This window comes from Gracilinanus agilis, chromosome X (genome assembly GCF_016433145.1).
Source record: "Gracilinanus agilis isolate LMUSP501 chromosome X, AgileGrace, whole genome shotgun sequence".
Classification (NCBI taxonomy): Eukaryota; Metazoa; Chordata; class Mammalia; order Didelphimorphia; family Didelphidae; genus Gracilinanus; species Gracilinanus agilis.
Window position 1 is genome coordinate 41,225,543 of NC_058136.1, and position 15,638 is coordinate 41,241,180.

At 43.7% G+C, this 15,638-nt stretch overlaps 1 protein-coding gene across 1 annotated transcript in view; it reads left to right on the plus strand.

Moving 5' to 3' along the window:
• Nucleotides 1–3,526: 3,526 nt before the first annotated feature.
• ZNF711 (zinc finger protein 711) overlaps nt 3,527–15,638 on the plus strand; it is a 107,206-nt gene continuing 95,094 nt past the window's right edge. The window contains exons 1-5 of the mRNA XM_044682812.1: nt 3,527–3,602; nt 5,846–5,951; nt 13,436–13,624; nt 13,773–13,957; nt 14,134–14,239. Coding sequence (XP_044538747.1) covers nt 3,527–3,602; nt 5,846–5,951; nt 13,436–13,624; nt 13,773–13,957; nt 14,134–14,239 — 662 coding nt within the window. The remainder of the gene's footprint in view (nt 3,603–5,845; nt 5,952–13,435; nt 13,625–13,772; nt 13,958–14,133; nt 14,240–15,638) is intronic.

Consider the following 15,638-nt stretch of genomic DNA (forward strand, 5'->3'; position numbering starts at 1 on the left):
TACAGGTGACAGAATCATCTTCCAGAGAGTTATAATAATCAATTACCAAGCATTTCTTAAGTGCCTATGATCAGTAAGTCCTTATTACACTGCTCTCTCTGTCTCCTCCTCTGCTAGGCACCAGGGAATACGAAGAAAGAAAGAAAGAAAGAAAGAAAGAAAGAAAGAAAGAAAGAAAGAAAGAAAGCCAGTCCGTCCATACCCTCAAATGTTCTCTTCATTGGTGGCCTTGTAGAAAAGTTGCCTTCTCTACTGGCTGCTCTGATGAGATAGACTAATGTTCTCCCAGGAGGAAGAACAAAGTGGGTACTTGGAGCAAGTCCTTTGCTTATGGAGGGAAATGCCTAAAATTGTCCATTTTTTTCTTTAGTAATGGATAAATTGGAGCAGCCAGGTGGTACATTGGATAGAGTGCCTGGCCTACAGTCAGGAAAACCCATCTTCCTGAGTTCAAATCTGGCCTCAGACACTTACTAGCTATGTGACCCTGGGCAAGTCACTTAACTCCATTTGCCTTGGTGGTCTCACCTATAAAATGAGCTGGAGAAGGAAATGGCAAACCACTCTTAGTGTTTACCAAGAAAACGACAACCTGACTGACAGGATAAATCAAGATTATTTTCATTCTATGTATAATACCAAGAAATCTGATACTGAATAAAAGATGGGGCATTTTCCTGAATGGTTGACATGTTGAAATGATACAATTAAAAAAAAAACCCTCACCTTCCATCTTGGAATCAATACTGTGTTGGTTCCAAGGCGGTAAGGGCTAGGCAATGAGGGTCAAGTGACTTGCTCAGGGACACACAGCTGGGAATCGTCTGAGGCCAGATTTGAACCCAGGACCTCCGGTCTCTAGACTTGGCTCTCCATCCACTGAGCCACAATTTTATAATGCTACTATGGAGTGGTATTTGTATGTGGTTGTTCTAATGCTGCTGCCTGCTAGGGGAGTACACATCATCAAACCAAATAAATGATTTCTCTTCTCCAGATCTCAGCAACTCCACGGGCAATAAAATTATATTCCACTAATAAAAACTTACACTTTCTAAGCATGTCTAATTCTATTTTTGTTGCAGTGAAGGGCCTTAAGGCAAGACTAAATCAGCAACCAAAAGAGTGAGAGAAGAAATGCAACCAACTTGATTCGTGGAAAGTAGAAGGTAGCATTATGGGGCAGCGTCGAAGCTTGAAAATGGAATGGGAAGAAGATAGATGGAGAATGTCTGGTAAAGGTAAGAAAATAGAAACAATCCCAGTTTGGTCTCAATGCCTGCCCTATGGTGTGGTAGATTGGGGAATCCCAGGGCCTGGCTGGGGTCAAAACCTGGCTCCTCTTGGGCAAATCATTTCCCTTTACTGTGCCTCAGTTTCTTTGTGTGAAAAATAAGAGAGCTTGGCCTGATCTTCTCTAGGATGACTTCCAGCTTTAAATCCTATCATCCCGCCTCAAGATAAATGGGGGGGGAAAGCCTAACCTCCCAAGACTGTCACGAGAATTTGAAAAGCAAAAGCAAGGATAGATTAGGACAAAAAAAGAGTGAGGATTGCTAAGAGGCAGGAGATCTTCTTCCTTCCTCAGCAAAAATGGGGCGGCCTACAAGAGTAACATGTTGCATTATTCCCTCCGTTTGAGACAGCTTATCAATTCTTTTGTTACAAGAGAATGTTCAGTTCTGGAGAGCAGAAGCGGGGGACGATTGCTGCATCCAGAAACAATAGATCTGAAAACCAGTACAAGCAGTTCTTAACTAATCACATATAGATTTCCCCCTCTGCATCAGCTATGCCATTTTTTCCCCTTCACTTTCTTCATGTCCCTCCCCATCACCCGGGTCATTTGGCAAAACCCATGGACCCCTTCTCAGAATCATGTTTTTTTTATGCAGAAAATACGTAGGATTATAAAGAAAAGCTATTATACTAAAATAGAGTCACCAAGGCATGTATAACGCAGATCAAGTTGCCTGCCAACACTGGGATGGGGAAGGGAAGGAGGGAGATAAGTTTGATCATAAAACTTAGGAAAACTCGTGTGGAAATTTGCCATAACATGTAATTGATAATAAATAAATACACTTAAAATACACAGTTCTTGGGGGCAGCTTGGTAGCTCAGTGGATTGAGAGCCAGGCCTAGAGACAGGAGGTCCTAGGTTCAAATCTGGCCTCAGACACTTCCCAGCTGTGTGACCCTGGGCAAGTCACTTGACCCCCATTGCCCACCCTTACCACTCTTCCACCTAGGAGCCAATACACAGAAGTTAAGGGTTTAAAAAAAATTAAAATAAAATAAAATAAAACAAAATACACAGTTCTTAGAATATTTTAAAGAAGCAAGTTCATGGATTTCAGGTTAAGAACCTCTCATAAAGCAACTCTTTGGGAGAAGCTAAGTGGTTCAGCAGATTGAGAGCCCGGCCTAGAGACATGGGAAGTCCTGGGTTCAAATTTAGCCTCAGATACTTCCTAACTACATGACCCTGGGCAAGTCACTTCACCCCCATTACCTAGCTCTTACCAGTCTTGTGCCTTGGAACCAATACACAGTATTGGTTCTAAGACGAAGATAAGGGTTCATAAAAAGCAACTCTTCATCTCAGTCTGGTTCCTCTTTGATGCTCAAACTATTTCCAGGCCACCTCCCCTGCCTTTACTTGATGTGTCCTTAGAAACCGCAAATCATTTTCATGTCAGCCCAAGCTGATGTTTTAGATTCTCCATTCCTACGGCCCTTTTGTGAATATAAATCATCAAGAGTTTAACAAACTACCACGTATCAACAGGGGTAGAGAATGGGGGGGGGGGGGTAAAAAAATGTCCCTGTCTCCCCAGCAAATCAGATCCAAGACATATCCAAATTCCTCCAGTTTGTCTCAGATGAAACAATACCACATGACTCTAAGACCAGTGTTTCTTCGTCCTCCTGACGGAGCATGGGTTTGCCTCTGGCCCTTGGCAAAGTGTCTGATGTTCCGCTCCCATTGGGTAGACTTGTCTTGGATAGGAAGAGGGCAAACCATTTCCGCAAAATCGCCACCCCCACCCCCACCCGCCGCAACTCCTTTTTCCTAGCACTTTTTTCTCTGCATTCTCCTGTCTTGCTTTCCCTTCTTTTGCTTTTGATTCCTTTTCTCCTCTCTTTTTCCCTTCCTCCCTTGTCTGCCAGAGGCATCTAATCTAAGAGGCGTTGCCCAGACTCACCAGTGATGCTGAGGACAAAAGGAATGACTAAAATCTAGAAAGTCGCTGTGCTTGTGCAATAAGATGTACAAAGGTGACCAAATGGAAGCCAATCACAGCTCCTGCTTAGGTCATGTATATGCTCTTTATTGGAGCCGGAGCTATCAGGAATAAACCAAGAAGTTAACTAGTAATTTTTCCAAGGAAGTGGTGGAAGAGAAGGACATCGAAAAGCCCCACTCGTTAATTGTCTGGGTATAGTGAGCACCAGTGTTCTCCGGCGGCTCTAAGTGGGGAGGATTCACTGGGGTTTTCTCTCCTGGATTGGTGCCCTCAAAATGGTGTCCGTCAGCTCCATCCTGGCTCAGATTTTGCTGGTCTCCTGCAGTTTTCTGACGGGCCATTGTTCTCAACGTAAGAAATTTTTTGATCATTCTCTGTTACCAGTGGGTAGAAATAGGGAGTGTTCGTTTTCCAGTAAGAAAAGATTACGGTAACGATTGGCAACAAAACGAACAAAGCAGGGTTGGTGGTCTTCCCTGTTGCTATTAATGTTGCTAGTAGTAATAGTAACTTCCTGAAGTTGCAATTGTCAGGAGAAAAGAAGATCTTGATTTCTGGAAGGAATGATTAAAAAGGTCTTCTTTTGAAATGGGCGTCTTGTGTCAATGGTCAAATCCTGTAGACCGTCCAGAGAAATGTAGTTACATTTCTGCTCATGGCGTTGTCCAAGATTGTTTTGGCGACCTTCTGAACGATTTGTTTTTCAGGCTCCAGATACCGAATGAAAGGAAAGACCAATATTTTTTTTTAATTGGAGGGTGGAGTGTGTAAACTGACAAAATGGGAGCAGGACTTAAGAAAGAAAGCAGATTATAGCAATAAATTATCTCAGCCCATTTATGTATGAAATATCTCTAAGCACGGTGCTCTCTTTTCAGAATTTGCATTTTGAAAGCAGCAGTTGTTCAAGTACGGACCGCAGCTGGTCTGGGTACATGGCGTGTCCTCAATAAATACTCACAAATTGAATGTTACTTAGAATATGACAGTGTTTTGACTGAGTTTCTGGAATGAATGAATGAATGACACACTTATGATGTTTAATAGAAAGTGGTTATGACCTCATTGGTGTCTCAGGCAAAACTGTACCACTTACCTGATTAATTAGCTCTGGTGCTGGTGGTTGGTAATGACTGAGGAAGGGAGGTGAACAATGAGGTCTTTCACTTGGCTAAAATAATCTACACACCCAGGTTTGCGTCCTTCTGTTCTCAAGGACTGAACTCTCACCCAAAAATACCATTGGTGGTGTCTGTTAGACTTTTGCTTTTTAAAAACAATTATTAATCTAGTGTCATTGGTGTGTGTCATTGTTCTACATTTGAGGAAAAAAGTGCCAAATGAAGGGGGAAAACTCTTCCTCTCATTTGTTTTTTTAAACCCTCACCTTCTGCCTTAGAATCAATACTGTGTATTGGTTCCAAGGCAGAAGAGTGGTAAGGGCTAGGCAATGGGGGTCAAGTGACTTGCCCAGGGTCACACAGTTGGGAAGTGTCTGAGGCCAGATTTGAACCTAGGGACTCCCATCTCTGGGCCTGATTGTAGATCAGTGATTCCCAAAGTGGGCGCCACCGCCCCCTGGTGGGTGCTGCAGCGATCCAGGAGAGCGGTGATGGCCACAGGTGAATTTATCTTTCCTATTAATTGCTATTAAATTTTTTAAAAATTAATTTCCAGGGGCGTTAAGTAATATTTTTTCTGGAAAGGGGGCGGTAGGCCAAAAAAATTTGGGAACCACTGCTCTAGATCCATTGAGCCATCCAGCTCCCCCCTCTTCCTCTCATTTAGATATAGTATATTAAGTCTAATTACCATCTCACTATTCCCCCATCCCAGCTGCTCTGGAGTTAGGGGCATGTTGGGAAAAAGACTACCCAGAACCCACAGGAAGGCTTATGTGGATTTCAGTTGGGTCAGAATCAAAATAACCTTCCCTTTTGTGTGAATGGCATATCTCTGTGCCTACAAAATAGTATTTCGTGTATACATAAACTGAATAGTTCCCACAGGGCTGTCCTGGCAACCTAGAACCAAGTTTGGGAGGAACGTCAGTGCCCCATAGGATCCAGAGTTGAGCCTCCAAGCTCTTGGTGGGGCAAAAAACACCCTGCAAATAAGACAAGGGTGATATATATCTTTGTGGTTTGAATTCTTGTTTTGGCTGTCCTCATGCCATGTAGTCAGTTCCAAAGAGATGGGATCAAATCTCATTAGGAGAAGGGGCTGCTTGAAATGAGGTTCTCTAAACCCTTCCTTCCTTTGAAGAGCACTGGAATCAGAGTCAGGAGACTTAGGTTCCAAGCCCAGCTCCACTGGATGAGTTTGAACAGTTTACTTCAACTCTTAGAGCCTCAGTTTCCTCATCTGTAAAATGAGAATAATTATGGCAACTCTGACTACCTCACAGGATAGACAGGAGGATCAAATAAGAAGGCGTATGGGAAAGCACTTTGTAGTATTATTATTGTGTTTTCAGATTCTTAAATATAAGCTAATTTTTGGACCACTCACATGTTAGATATGTCTGTAGTCTTTGTTAAATATCGTTGAGTGCTTTTTAAGGTGGGTTGTGGTTTTTCCCCCCTCATTTACAGCAAATTGCACATCCGTGGATGACTTTGGTGACTGCCTAGGAGATCTAGATGACTTCTGTCCCAAAGGTATTACTTGTGCATGCAAAGATGAAATACCTTTCTGCAAGTAAGTTTCCTCCAATCTTTACGACCATCTTCCTATAATAGGTTGTGACCGATCATTTTCCATATTGCCTCATTTACTCCCTCTATTCGAAAATACAGTCTCTCATGTCTTCTGATGACATCTCCTCTCTGTTTGGTATAATTGAAGTCTGCAGCAAATATTTGGAACCATTTTCTAAATGGAAAAAAAATTCCCCAAAATGGAAGCCATTTTCCCAGTTGTGCCCCAGTATGGAAGCCCCAGCGACACTGACTTCTCTTGGCCTTCAAGGTATTAGCAGTGAGCGGCCCCCCTTAGACAATATTGCGTGCCCTCCTGTTCTCCCTGGGTACAGTTCTCACCCGTCCCAGATCTCCCGGGACTCGCTAGCTTCCCGGAAAAGAGAGTACATTTTCCATCAGGCTTTGTCAGGCTACCAATTTGGGGCTCCACATTTCTCAGTGAACGGTCTGACACAGTCCAAAGCGTAATGGATTTGGGTTAGCCAGTCCTGGGGTCAGGTCTAACTTCTCTCGCTCCCTCCTAGGCCTTAGACAAGTCAGAGTTCCTGGGGCCCAGTCAGCTTCATCTGTCCATCAAGGGGCTAGACTAGATGATGTCCAAGATCCCCGTCAAGCTCTGAATCTTCCAACCTAGAAGAAACTAAAGTGATTATTGGTCCACCTCCTTCTATGCAGTGTAAATCAAGTGATATTTTAAATGCACCAAGAGAGTTGGTTGTTTAATATAAACATGCAGGGAATTGTTTTACAAATCAAACACGTATCGCCTAAATTTATTTCTTTTTAAAGTTTGTATTTGAATTGGTTGTAGTTTTTATATGTGAATTTAAAGTAAAGTAGGTTTGTATAGAGTCAAAGATTCCCAGAATCGCCTCATCGGATGTACTTCCTCTGAGGCCACTTGTCTAACCCAGCCCTGACCAGGAGTCACCTCTTCTTAACATCCTTGATTTGTGGCCATCCAGAATACCTCCTGTAGGAGGGAATCTATTATTTATTTTCTTAGACCATTTTGGGATCACTCCTCACATCAATCCCAAATCTGCCTCTCTGCAACTCCTCCCCATTACTCCTACTTCTGCCCTCTGAGGCCAAAGAAGACTGATCCCTCTTCCACATGACAGATTTCTAAATAACTTGAACATAGCCATCATGTCCCTGCTTAGCTATTTGAGCTGGAAAAGGCTTGCTGATATCTCTTGTTAAAACATGAATCTACCCTTTGTCTATGTATTTTTCCTTGTTTTCAGGTCACTGGGTTATATATCTAGAGCCAGGAAATCTCCAAGGCCACCTAGTCCTAATTTCTCTTTTTACAAGTGAGGAAACTAAGGCCCATTTAACCACTTAACCAAATTGCCCAAGGTCACACAGCTAGTAAGTGCAAGATCCGAGATTTGAACCTGGGTCTTTTGACTCTAGACCTAGCTTACTCTTCCTAGTGTAAGAACACCAAATATCTTTCATTTGAAAGTCAAGTCAGAATTCTTAGAAAATAATTTTTATTCACCACAAAATTTAAGAGTGAGTTGGTCAAGGGATGGAAGAAAAGCGTGGCAATACCCATTTATGAAAAGGAGTGAAAGAAATGAGGGGTACTCGTAAGAGAGGGCAGTTTGGCCTAAGACTGACCCTGATTACCCTTCGCCCCCTTCTTTATAATCACTCCTATGATGTCTTGAACACACTTCAGGGCCTTTCCTTCATTAATACAGATGACAGCCCCTTTCTATTTGAGTGGATGGCCTTCCACAGTTGATGTGGCCAAAACGTTCATCCCCTATGGCCATCCCAATGTTAATGAACCTCCATGAGCCAAGCTCAACTGGCATCTGTATGGCAGGCCATCTCTTGGCCTAGACACAGTTGGGTAGGCCCTCTCTACCTTTGTGCTTTGTTGGCACAGCCATTGAGAAGCATCTACCACGTGCATCCATCGGAGGAGGATTCGAGCCTATCATTTATTTTTCAGAATTTAGTGACCGTTCATCCCTAGAGTCTGCCTGTCGATTATTAGTATGCCTCCTCTGAAGCTCTTATCCCAAGAAATATACCATATCTAATACCGTGGTCCAACTTAATTCATTGCCTAACCTTAGATCACAACCTATAACTTCTCGGTCTTATTTTGTTCCCGTGTGTGCATTAATCATGCGTTAATCATACATACATAATCAAGTAAAGTACTTTGACTTCTTTGAATGCTGGTTTCCAGGATATTTTAGGAGCTATTTTATTACTAACAATTTTATAACTCACTATTTGGAGTAATCTTTAGCCAGTTTTACTACAGTAATCAGTCTGATATTGCAGGAAATCACGGAACCCTGCTGACTGAGTTCATTAAAAATTTTCCTTATCTAATCTTAATTGTATACTCATTGCAACAATGCATTTTTCTACTCCTCCCTGAACTTTTCTTTCTCCCACCCACCACCATGGCTGTTCCAGATTTCCTCTTCTATCTTCATCCTTCCCTTCCTTTCCCCGGCTCCTCTCCCACATAGAGGCCATTTGCCGAGAGCTTCCTTTCCCTCCTCTCACATCCCTCTGACGTCCTCCTCCTCCATCTCCTCGGTACTCCAATCTCCACTGAAGATGTGGCCCTTCCCTTCCAAGGTCAACTGCTATAGGGGTACCCTTGATTGCATTCCTTCCTATGTTTTTCAGTAGATTGCTCTCGGCCATCTCTAATCTCCAATCTCTCCTTATCTACTAGTTTCTTCCCCTCACTAGGATGTACCATGCCCTCTGATTATTATCCTATATTTATATCATCCTCTCCTTCCTTCCTCAATTAAACTTCTTGAAAAAGCCATCTACTCCTTCTCCTCTAAACCCTCAACCATGTGGCTGACAAGACCCCCTTCAAAGTTCCCAATCATTTCTTAAGTGCCAAATCTAATGACATGACCTTTTCTCATTCCTAATCCTTCCTGACCTTTCTATAGATTTTGACATGCTTGACCACCCTCATCTCCTGTATATTATCTCCTCTCTGAGTTTTTGTGACACTGTTCTCTCTTGGTTCTCTTCCTTCCTTTCTGACCACTCATTCTTGGTCTCCTATGCTGGGTCTTCATTAATTATGGGTGACTTAGACCTTCTTCTCTTTTCTCTTTTACTTTCTCACTTGATGATCTCACTACCTGCCATCAACCCCACCTCAAACTCAACATTTCTAAAGCAGAATATGTTATCTTCTAAACCCACTCCTCTTTTGAACGGGTTCCCCACTACTGTTGCAGGTACCACTACCATCCTTGCTGTCGCCCAGATTCGCACCCTCCATGTTATTCTTGACTTCTCACTGTCACTTGTTCCACTTATCCTATCAGTTGCCAAATCTTGTATTTCTTCCTCTACTACATCTTTTCTCCACTCCCACATTCAGCACCCTCATTCAGGCCCTCGCCACGTCTTGCCTGGACCATTTCAATAAACTTCCTAATTGGCCTTCTCGTCTCCAATCTCTTCTCACTCTCATCTGTCCTCCACATAACTGCTAAAGTGACTTTCCTAAAATGCAGGTGTGTCCACATCCCTCCCCTATTCAGTAAACTCCAAGGATTCCCTGTGAGCTCTGGGATCAAATATAAACTCCTTTGTTTGATATTCCGAGCTTCTCACAACCAGACCCTTTCCTACAGTTCTAGTCTTTATACCCATGACTTCCCTCCAGAGGAAGGACCTCTTTGATCTGTCCATTCTGGTCTCTTGCTTGTACGTCATACACAGCATTCCATCCCCCAACTCTGGGTCTTTGCTCTCCCTCTTCCCCTCCACCTCCTGGCTTTCTTCACAATTCAGCAGAAAGGACTCCTTTTGAAGGTGGCCTTCCCTAGAACCCCCAGCAGTGACTGCCTTCCTCTCTGGCTACTTGGTAGATTTCTTGCATGTATCTGTTCATACACATATCATCTCCCCTATTAAAAAGTGAGCTTTTCTTTGATCCCCCATCCTTAGGACAGCAACCATATATAGTAAATGGTTAGTAAATGCTTGCCGGTTGGGTGACTGGCACTGACAAAACAACACCGGGAATGCCCATCATTCAGTAAGCAGTTATCAAGTGCTTTCTGTGTGCCAAGCACTGAGCATGCACCTACAAAGAATGAAGTAGCTCCTGAACTTGAAGAGCTTACAGTCTTGCAGGAAAACTGGAAATATCTGTGCATGTATCCACGAATCCATATCATATATATATATATATATATATGCATCTATCTATGTAGCTATCTATCCGCACAGAAAAATAGATAAATACACTTAAGTATAAGGTAGTTAAACTCAAGGTATTCATGGAGAGAGAGTATTAGCAGTCATGAGGAACAAGAAAGGCAAAGTAAATTATCTCACAATTATTCTTAAATCTTCTCATGACATTACTTAAAAAAAAAAGAAAAACAAAGAAGACACGTTCACGTTCAAAATGCTGGTTTGCCTTAAAGCAAGACACAGAACAGAAACCAACTTGAAAATTGATTTCAGGTAGGCCGTTTGCTTTTGAAAGTAGTCCACCTCAAGAGGGTTTGCCAAGTGTTCGGGGCCGGGGTCAAACTCTAGCCCCCCCGATACTCCCAAGTGAAGCCAGGAGCCAGATTAAAACATCATTGGGAAACAGCTAACGAAATCAATAAAACTGCTATAGAAGATAGATAGCACGAGTGTGTGGTTTTCTAAGTCAATATGTGCCCACGGGGACCTTTACATATGGTTTAGTGCCCCCCATTTATATTTAACTTGGAAGTCATTGTTCTGGACCACTTACCCCATCTACTGACTTACAAGCAGTGTCAACATTTCACTGTAACTAGACAGCAAGAAAAAAATTGGAAATCTTTTTCTTCAAAACATGATTTCCAATTGGAAAAGCATTTTAGATTTTAGCACTGACTTGTGAGACGCATGGATCAGGTTTTGCTAAATAATGGAAAATGCTTTCCTGCCACTTACGCAGGCTGATAACAAAGATAATTCTGATATATATATACATATACATATATACATATATATACATATATGTATATATACATATACATATACACACACACATATTCATCTATTTATTTATTTATTTAACCGTTCGTTCATTTATTTAATTATTTGTTTATTTGGTTTCCCATAAGAAATCTGTGAGCCTGAACAAGAGCTGATCAAAAGAAGCATCAACTTCCACGAATGGATTAGGTTTTATGAAGCGTTATTGCTTTGCCCTACTTGGATATCCATTGTGGCACCAGGGTGGTTCTAGATACTCGGAAACTATGAAACACAGGCCTGGGATTGATTATCTGCCTATTGTCCAAGGAAAGGGCCCAACTGAGTTAGATAGGGATTGCAATCTGCAATGAAGGAAGAACCCACATTAGCAAAATGATCAGTTCTCCAAGGGGGATGTGTACGTGTGTGTGTGTGTGTGTGCATGTGCATATGTGTGCATGCGTGTGTGTGTGTTTTAATCTGTGTCTTGCCAAGTATATAGGTTATGCCTTGGCCCTTGGCGATGTGGGCATTTCTTCCAAGTCATCACCATACTTGGTTTAGCCCACTAGAACAACATGACAAAAAAGTAGTCCGTTTCCTAAGAATGTGGCTCATTTCTTGCTCATTCCTTCTCCCCTCTATGAAAGTAGAACACAGCAAGCAATTCACCCTCTGAAGCCATTTCCCAGGAAAACTCTCCACTGGCCGTTGCTGTTGGAGAAGGCATCTTTTCCCAAGGCAGTTCCCTTCCACGTGTGCTAAGTGGCTAATCTCTGAAAGGCCTTGTGCTGGAGGCTGGGAATACAAAGAGAGATAAGGCACTGGCCAGGATCTCCCCAAGCTTGGGATCTAATGGGGCTGGGGAGGAGATGGACACAACCAGACAAACAATGGTGATAAGAGGGGGAACGAGATAAGTGCAGAAGAGAGGTCCAGGCAAAGGGTTGCTATGAGAAAGTAGAGGAGAGAAGACCTGGGGGGAGGGAGGGAGGAAGGGCGGGAAGCTTCATGTTAAAGGTGGAATCTGGAAATCAGTGGGGAGAGAAAGAAAAGAACCTATCAGGGGCAGATGGGAAATAATCTGGTTTACCTGGAATTCACAGGCAAGGCGGTTTGCAATACAGTGAAATTCAGGAAGCAGGTATTAAAGCACCTACTATGTGCAAGGCCCTGGGGAGACGGAGACAAGAGAGGGAGAGAGCACTAATGGCTCGGCGGACAGGAATGATTTCCTGGAGGAGATGGTACATTGTGCTGAGCCTTGAAGGGAGTTAGGATGTAAGAAACAGAGGTGAGGAGGGAATGTCTTCTAAACACAGGGGCCCAGCTGGCCTGGCCGGAGGCCCAGAAGCCTAGGAGAGAACACCAAATTCTGAGAATATACAGTGTGTGAGGAGGAATAACGTGAACTACATCTGCCAAAAGAGGTGTGAGGCCAAGGATGAAGGTTTGATGAAGGCCAGGGAGAAGAGTTGGTGGTTTTCTCCTAGGGGCACTAGAGAGGAGGCAGCTGCCAGAGCTTTTCTGAGCCAGGGAGCGTGACATGGCCAGACTTGTGGAAGACGAAGACGATTTTGGCAGCTCTGGGAAGGACGAGTGAGAGAGAGGAAAGCCTGGAAGCAGAGACACCTATTAGAAAGGGATTGCAATACTCCAGGTGAAAGCTGGTAAAGGCAGACAGGTAGTTTGGGTGACAGATTGTGGAGAAGCTGAGGATAAACAGCAGAAAGCCGCTCACGTTTGGGGGGTCAAGTGGTGAGATCCACAAACCCACAGGCTTCTCTTTGGGGGCTCCTTCTGCTCCCGTCTCCAATCTGAGTCAGACCTTGGCTGAGATGACTAAAAGAATTTTCAAGGCTCATTCAAAAGACTAGGAGTGCACGAGTGCCATCTATTCTATAAAACGCCTTCCTTCTAAGAAGGTTGGGGTGTGGGCTGGGAAGAGGAGCCTGAGGAGGAGGAGGAGGAGGAGGAGAGAAGAGAAGAATGTAAAAACTTGAGAGAAGTCGGGGCAAGCAGGTTCTGCTAGCAACTTCCCTATTTCTGCCTCCCTCTGTAGCCAATGTGGGCCCCAGTCAGTTCCTGGCTTTCTTTCTCACTGAGGGAGTGGAGAGTAGGGAAAAGCAGACCTAGAAGGTTCAGGGCCTGTAAGCCAGGCCCAGCTCGCTTCTTCCTCTTCCTAGCACTCGTCGTAAGAAAACAAACCAGGGGAAGGGGTCCCCGCGCATGGCAGGAGGAGGGCTTATGGCTTCCATTTTTCACCACTGGCATCATTCCCTGGCTGCTGGTTAAGGAAACCTGGGAGGCAGTTATGGAGCTGCCTCACTGTGTGGGCTTTTCTGGAAAGTGTGACAACACCCATCTCTTGAGGGCCATAAAGTGAAACATCATAAACTTGGGGAAACAACGTAGTGTTTGATTTTGCTGGGGATGAAAATGTCTCTTTTCCCTTTACCTAACTAATGAGTCATTTCTGTTTCTATTTTCCATCTCTAGATGCCCAAATTTCAGAGGTCAGTGGGGAGATTACTGGTACATGGGCGCCAAATGTGACCAGCTCTGGAATACCCTAGACCTGATTTTAATAGCAGTGCTCCCTGGGATAGGGCTGGCTTTAATAGTCGGTGTAATAATGCAGACTGTCCACTACTGCCAAAAGAGATCTAAGCGGAATACGAGGGGCCGGTAAGCTCTTTCTGAATTTCTCTTTACGTGTTGGTCAGCGCGCGCCTCAGGAGATAAGTACTCGGTGGACTTTTCCATCTCTTTGGTTGCTTGGCCTGTTTGTGCGCACATCCAAATGTGAACTAGCGTGCAGGGTCATGTGTGCCAGGTTGGGACGGAATGAAGTCCAGAGAGCCTCTTCCCAGAGCTCCGATCCATTCCAGTCAGCCACGGCACTCACTGGGTACCCGAAGCATGATGCCCCTCGCTCCCGACCCCCAACAGCCTTGCTATCTCACCTGCATGCCATTTTATGCCATTTTATGCCAGCATCCCCACAACAAGGCTTCTCCGGTTTGGCTACGTGGAGGGCCTACAAAGTGTAATTGAAAAAAATCTACGGATAAAGGCCAGGAAGCCCGAGCTCTAGCCTAAGCTTCTACTGTCACTTAGCCGTGTTACTTTGCCCAAGTCACTCAACCCTCTCCTACCCTCCCCCCCACTCTGGAGTGCTCATCTGTAAAATGAAGATGATGGTGGTGGTGGTGACGGTGATGATGAGGACAACGATGAAAGGTTTACAAAGCGCTTTTTACACATTACTTCATTCGATCCTCCTCACAACAGCCCGATAAAGTAGGTATTGGCAACATTTTACATTTGAGGGAATATTTGAGGGTTTGGAGAGGTTAAGTGACTTCTGGGAGTCCCAGAGCTCCTACATGTGCAAGGCGAGATTCAAACTAGGTCCTCCTGGCTCCAAGTCCATCCACCCTGTCTACTTCCCTCATGGGGTTCTTGTGCAAATCAAATGAGATGAAGAGTGTTAAAATGCTCTATAACCATAAGCTGTAATAATAAATAGACATTATTACAGAAACTGAACTCCAGGTACTTAGAATGACCAAGCCTGGTCCTTCTTTGCAGAGGTATGGGAGGGGGAAGCAGTGAACTATGGGTATATATATATATATATATATCCTGTAAGACTAAGCTGATATTTTTTAAACCCTTATTTTCTGTCTTAGAATCAGTACTGTGTATTGGTTCCAAGGCAGAAGAGTGGTAAAGGGTAGGCAATGGGGGGGGGTGTCAAGTGACTTACCCAGGGTCACACAGCTGGTAAGTGTCTGAGGCCAGATTTGAACCTAGGACCTCCCGTCTCTAGGTCTGGTTCTCAATCCACTGAGCTACCCAGCTGACCCCCTAAACTGATGTTTTGGTCATTTTTGCTGACCTGCTTTTTTTATTCCTTGTTTGAAGAGATACCTAGCTAGATAAGGGGAAGGGAGAGGGAATAAATTCGGAAAAGGAGGTCATATAAAAACGATATATCAATGAAAATTTAAAATTAAAAAAATTAGCCAGTAAATAAAATCTGCCAGCCACAACAGAGAATCATCCTGGAGGCCTGGTGAGAGAGAAGATTGCAATGGTGGTGTCTGTGGGGACTTCTTACACTTTGTCCCTGAGCAAAAAAGTGACCGTTTTGGGAAAGTTAAAATCTCATCTATTTGGTATCAATTCATCAATTTCAAATCTATTATGAGGTGTCATGGCCCATTGATGGGCTATGGCTTTCCTTATCCTGACACACGGATCGTTTGGAATATGGAATTCCATGACGCTCCCAGTGCCATATTCCTAAAAGTGCCATCTTATCTGTTAACCAGAATTAAAATTTGTTTTTTACTTTTCTTTGAAATCCTCATCTCTTATCTTAGAATGCATACTGTGTATTGGTTCTAAGGCAGAAGAGAGGTAAGGGCTAGGCAATGGGGGTGAAGTGACTTGCCCAGGGTCACACAGCTAGGAAGTATCTGAGGTCATATTTGAACCCAGGACCTCCCGTCTGCAGGCCTGGCTCTCTTTCCCCTGAGCCACCTAGCCAACCCTTTGTTTCTTAATTGTGCAAAATGAAATTTAAAATATTTTGTAAAATTATAACTATGACTCATTGCTCCCCTTTTCCTCTGCCTGCCATGTTAGAGTAAAAAAAAAAAGTCCTGGCTTCCACTTTTAAGTCTTCTACTTC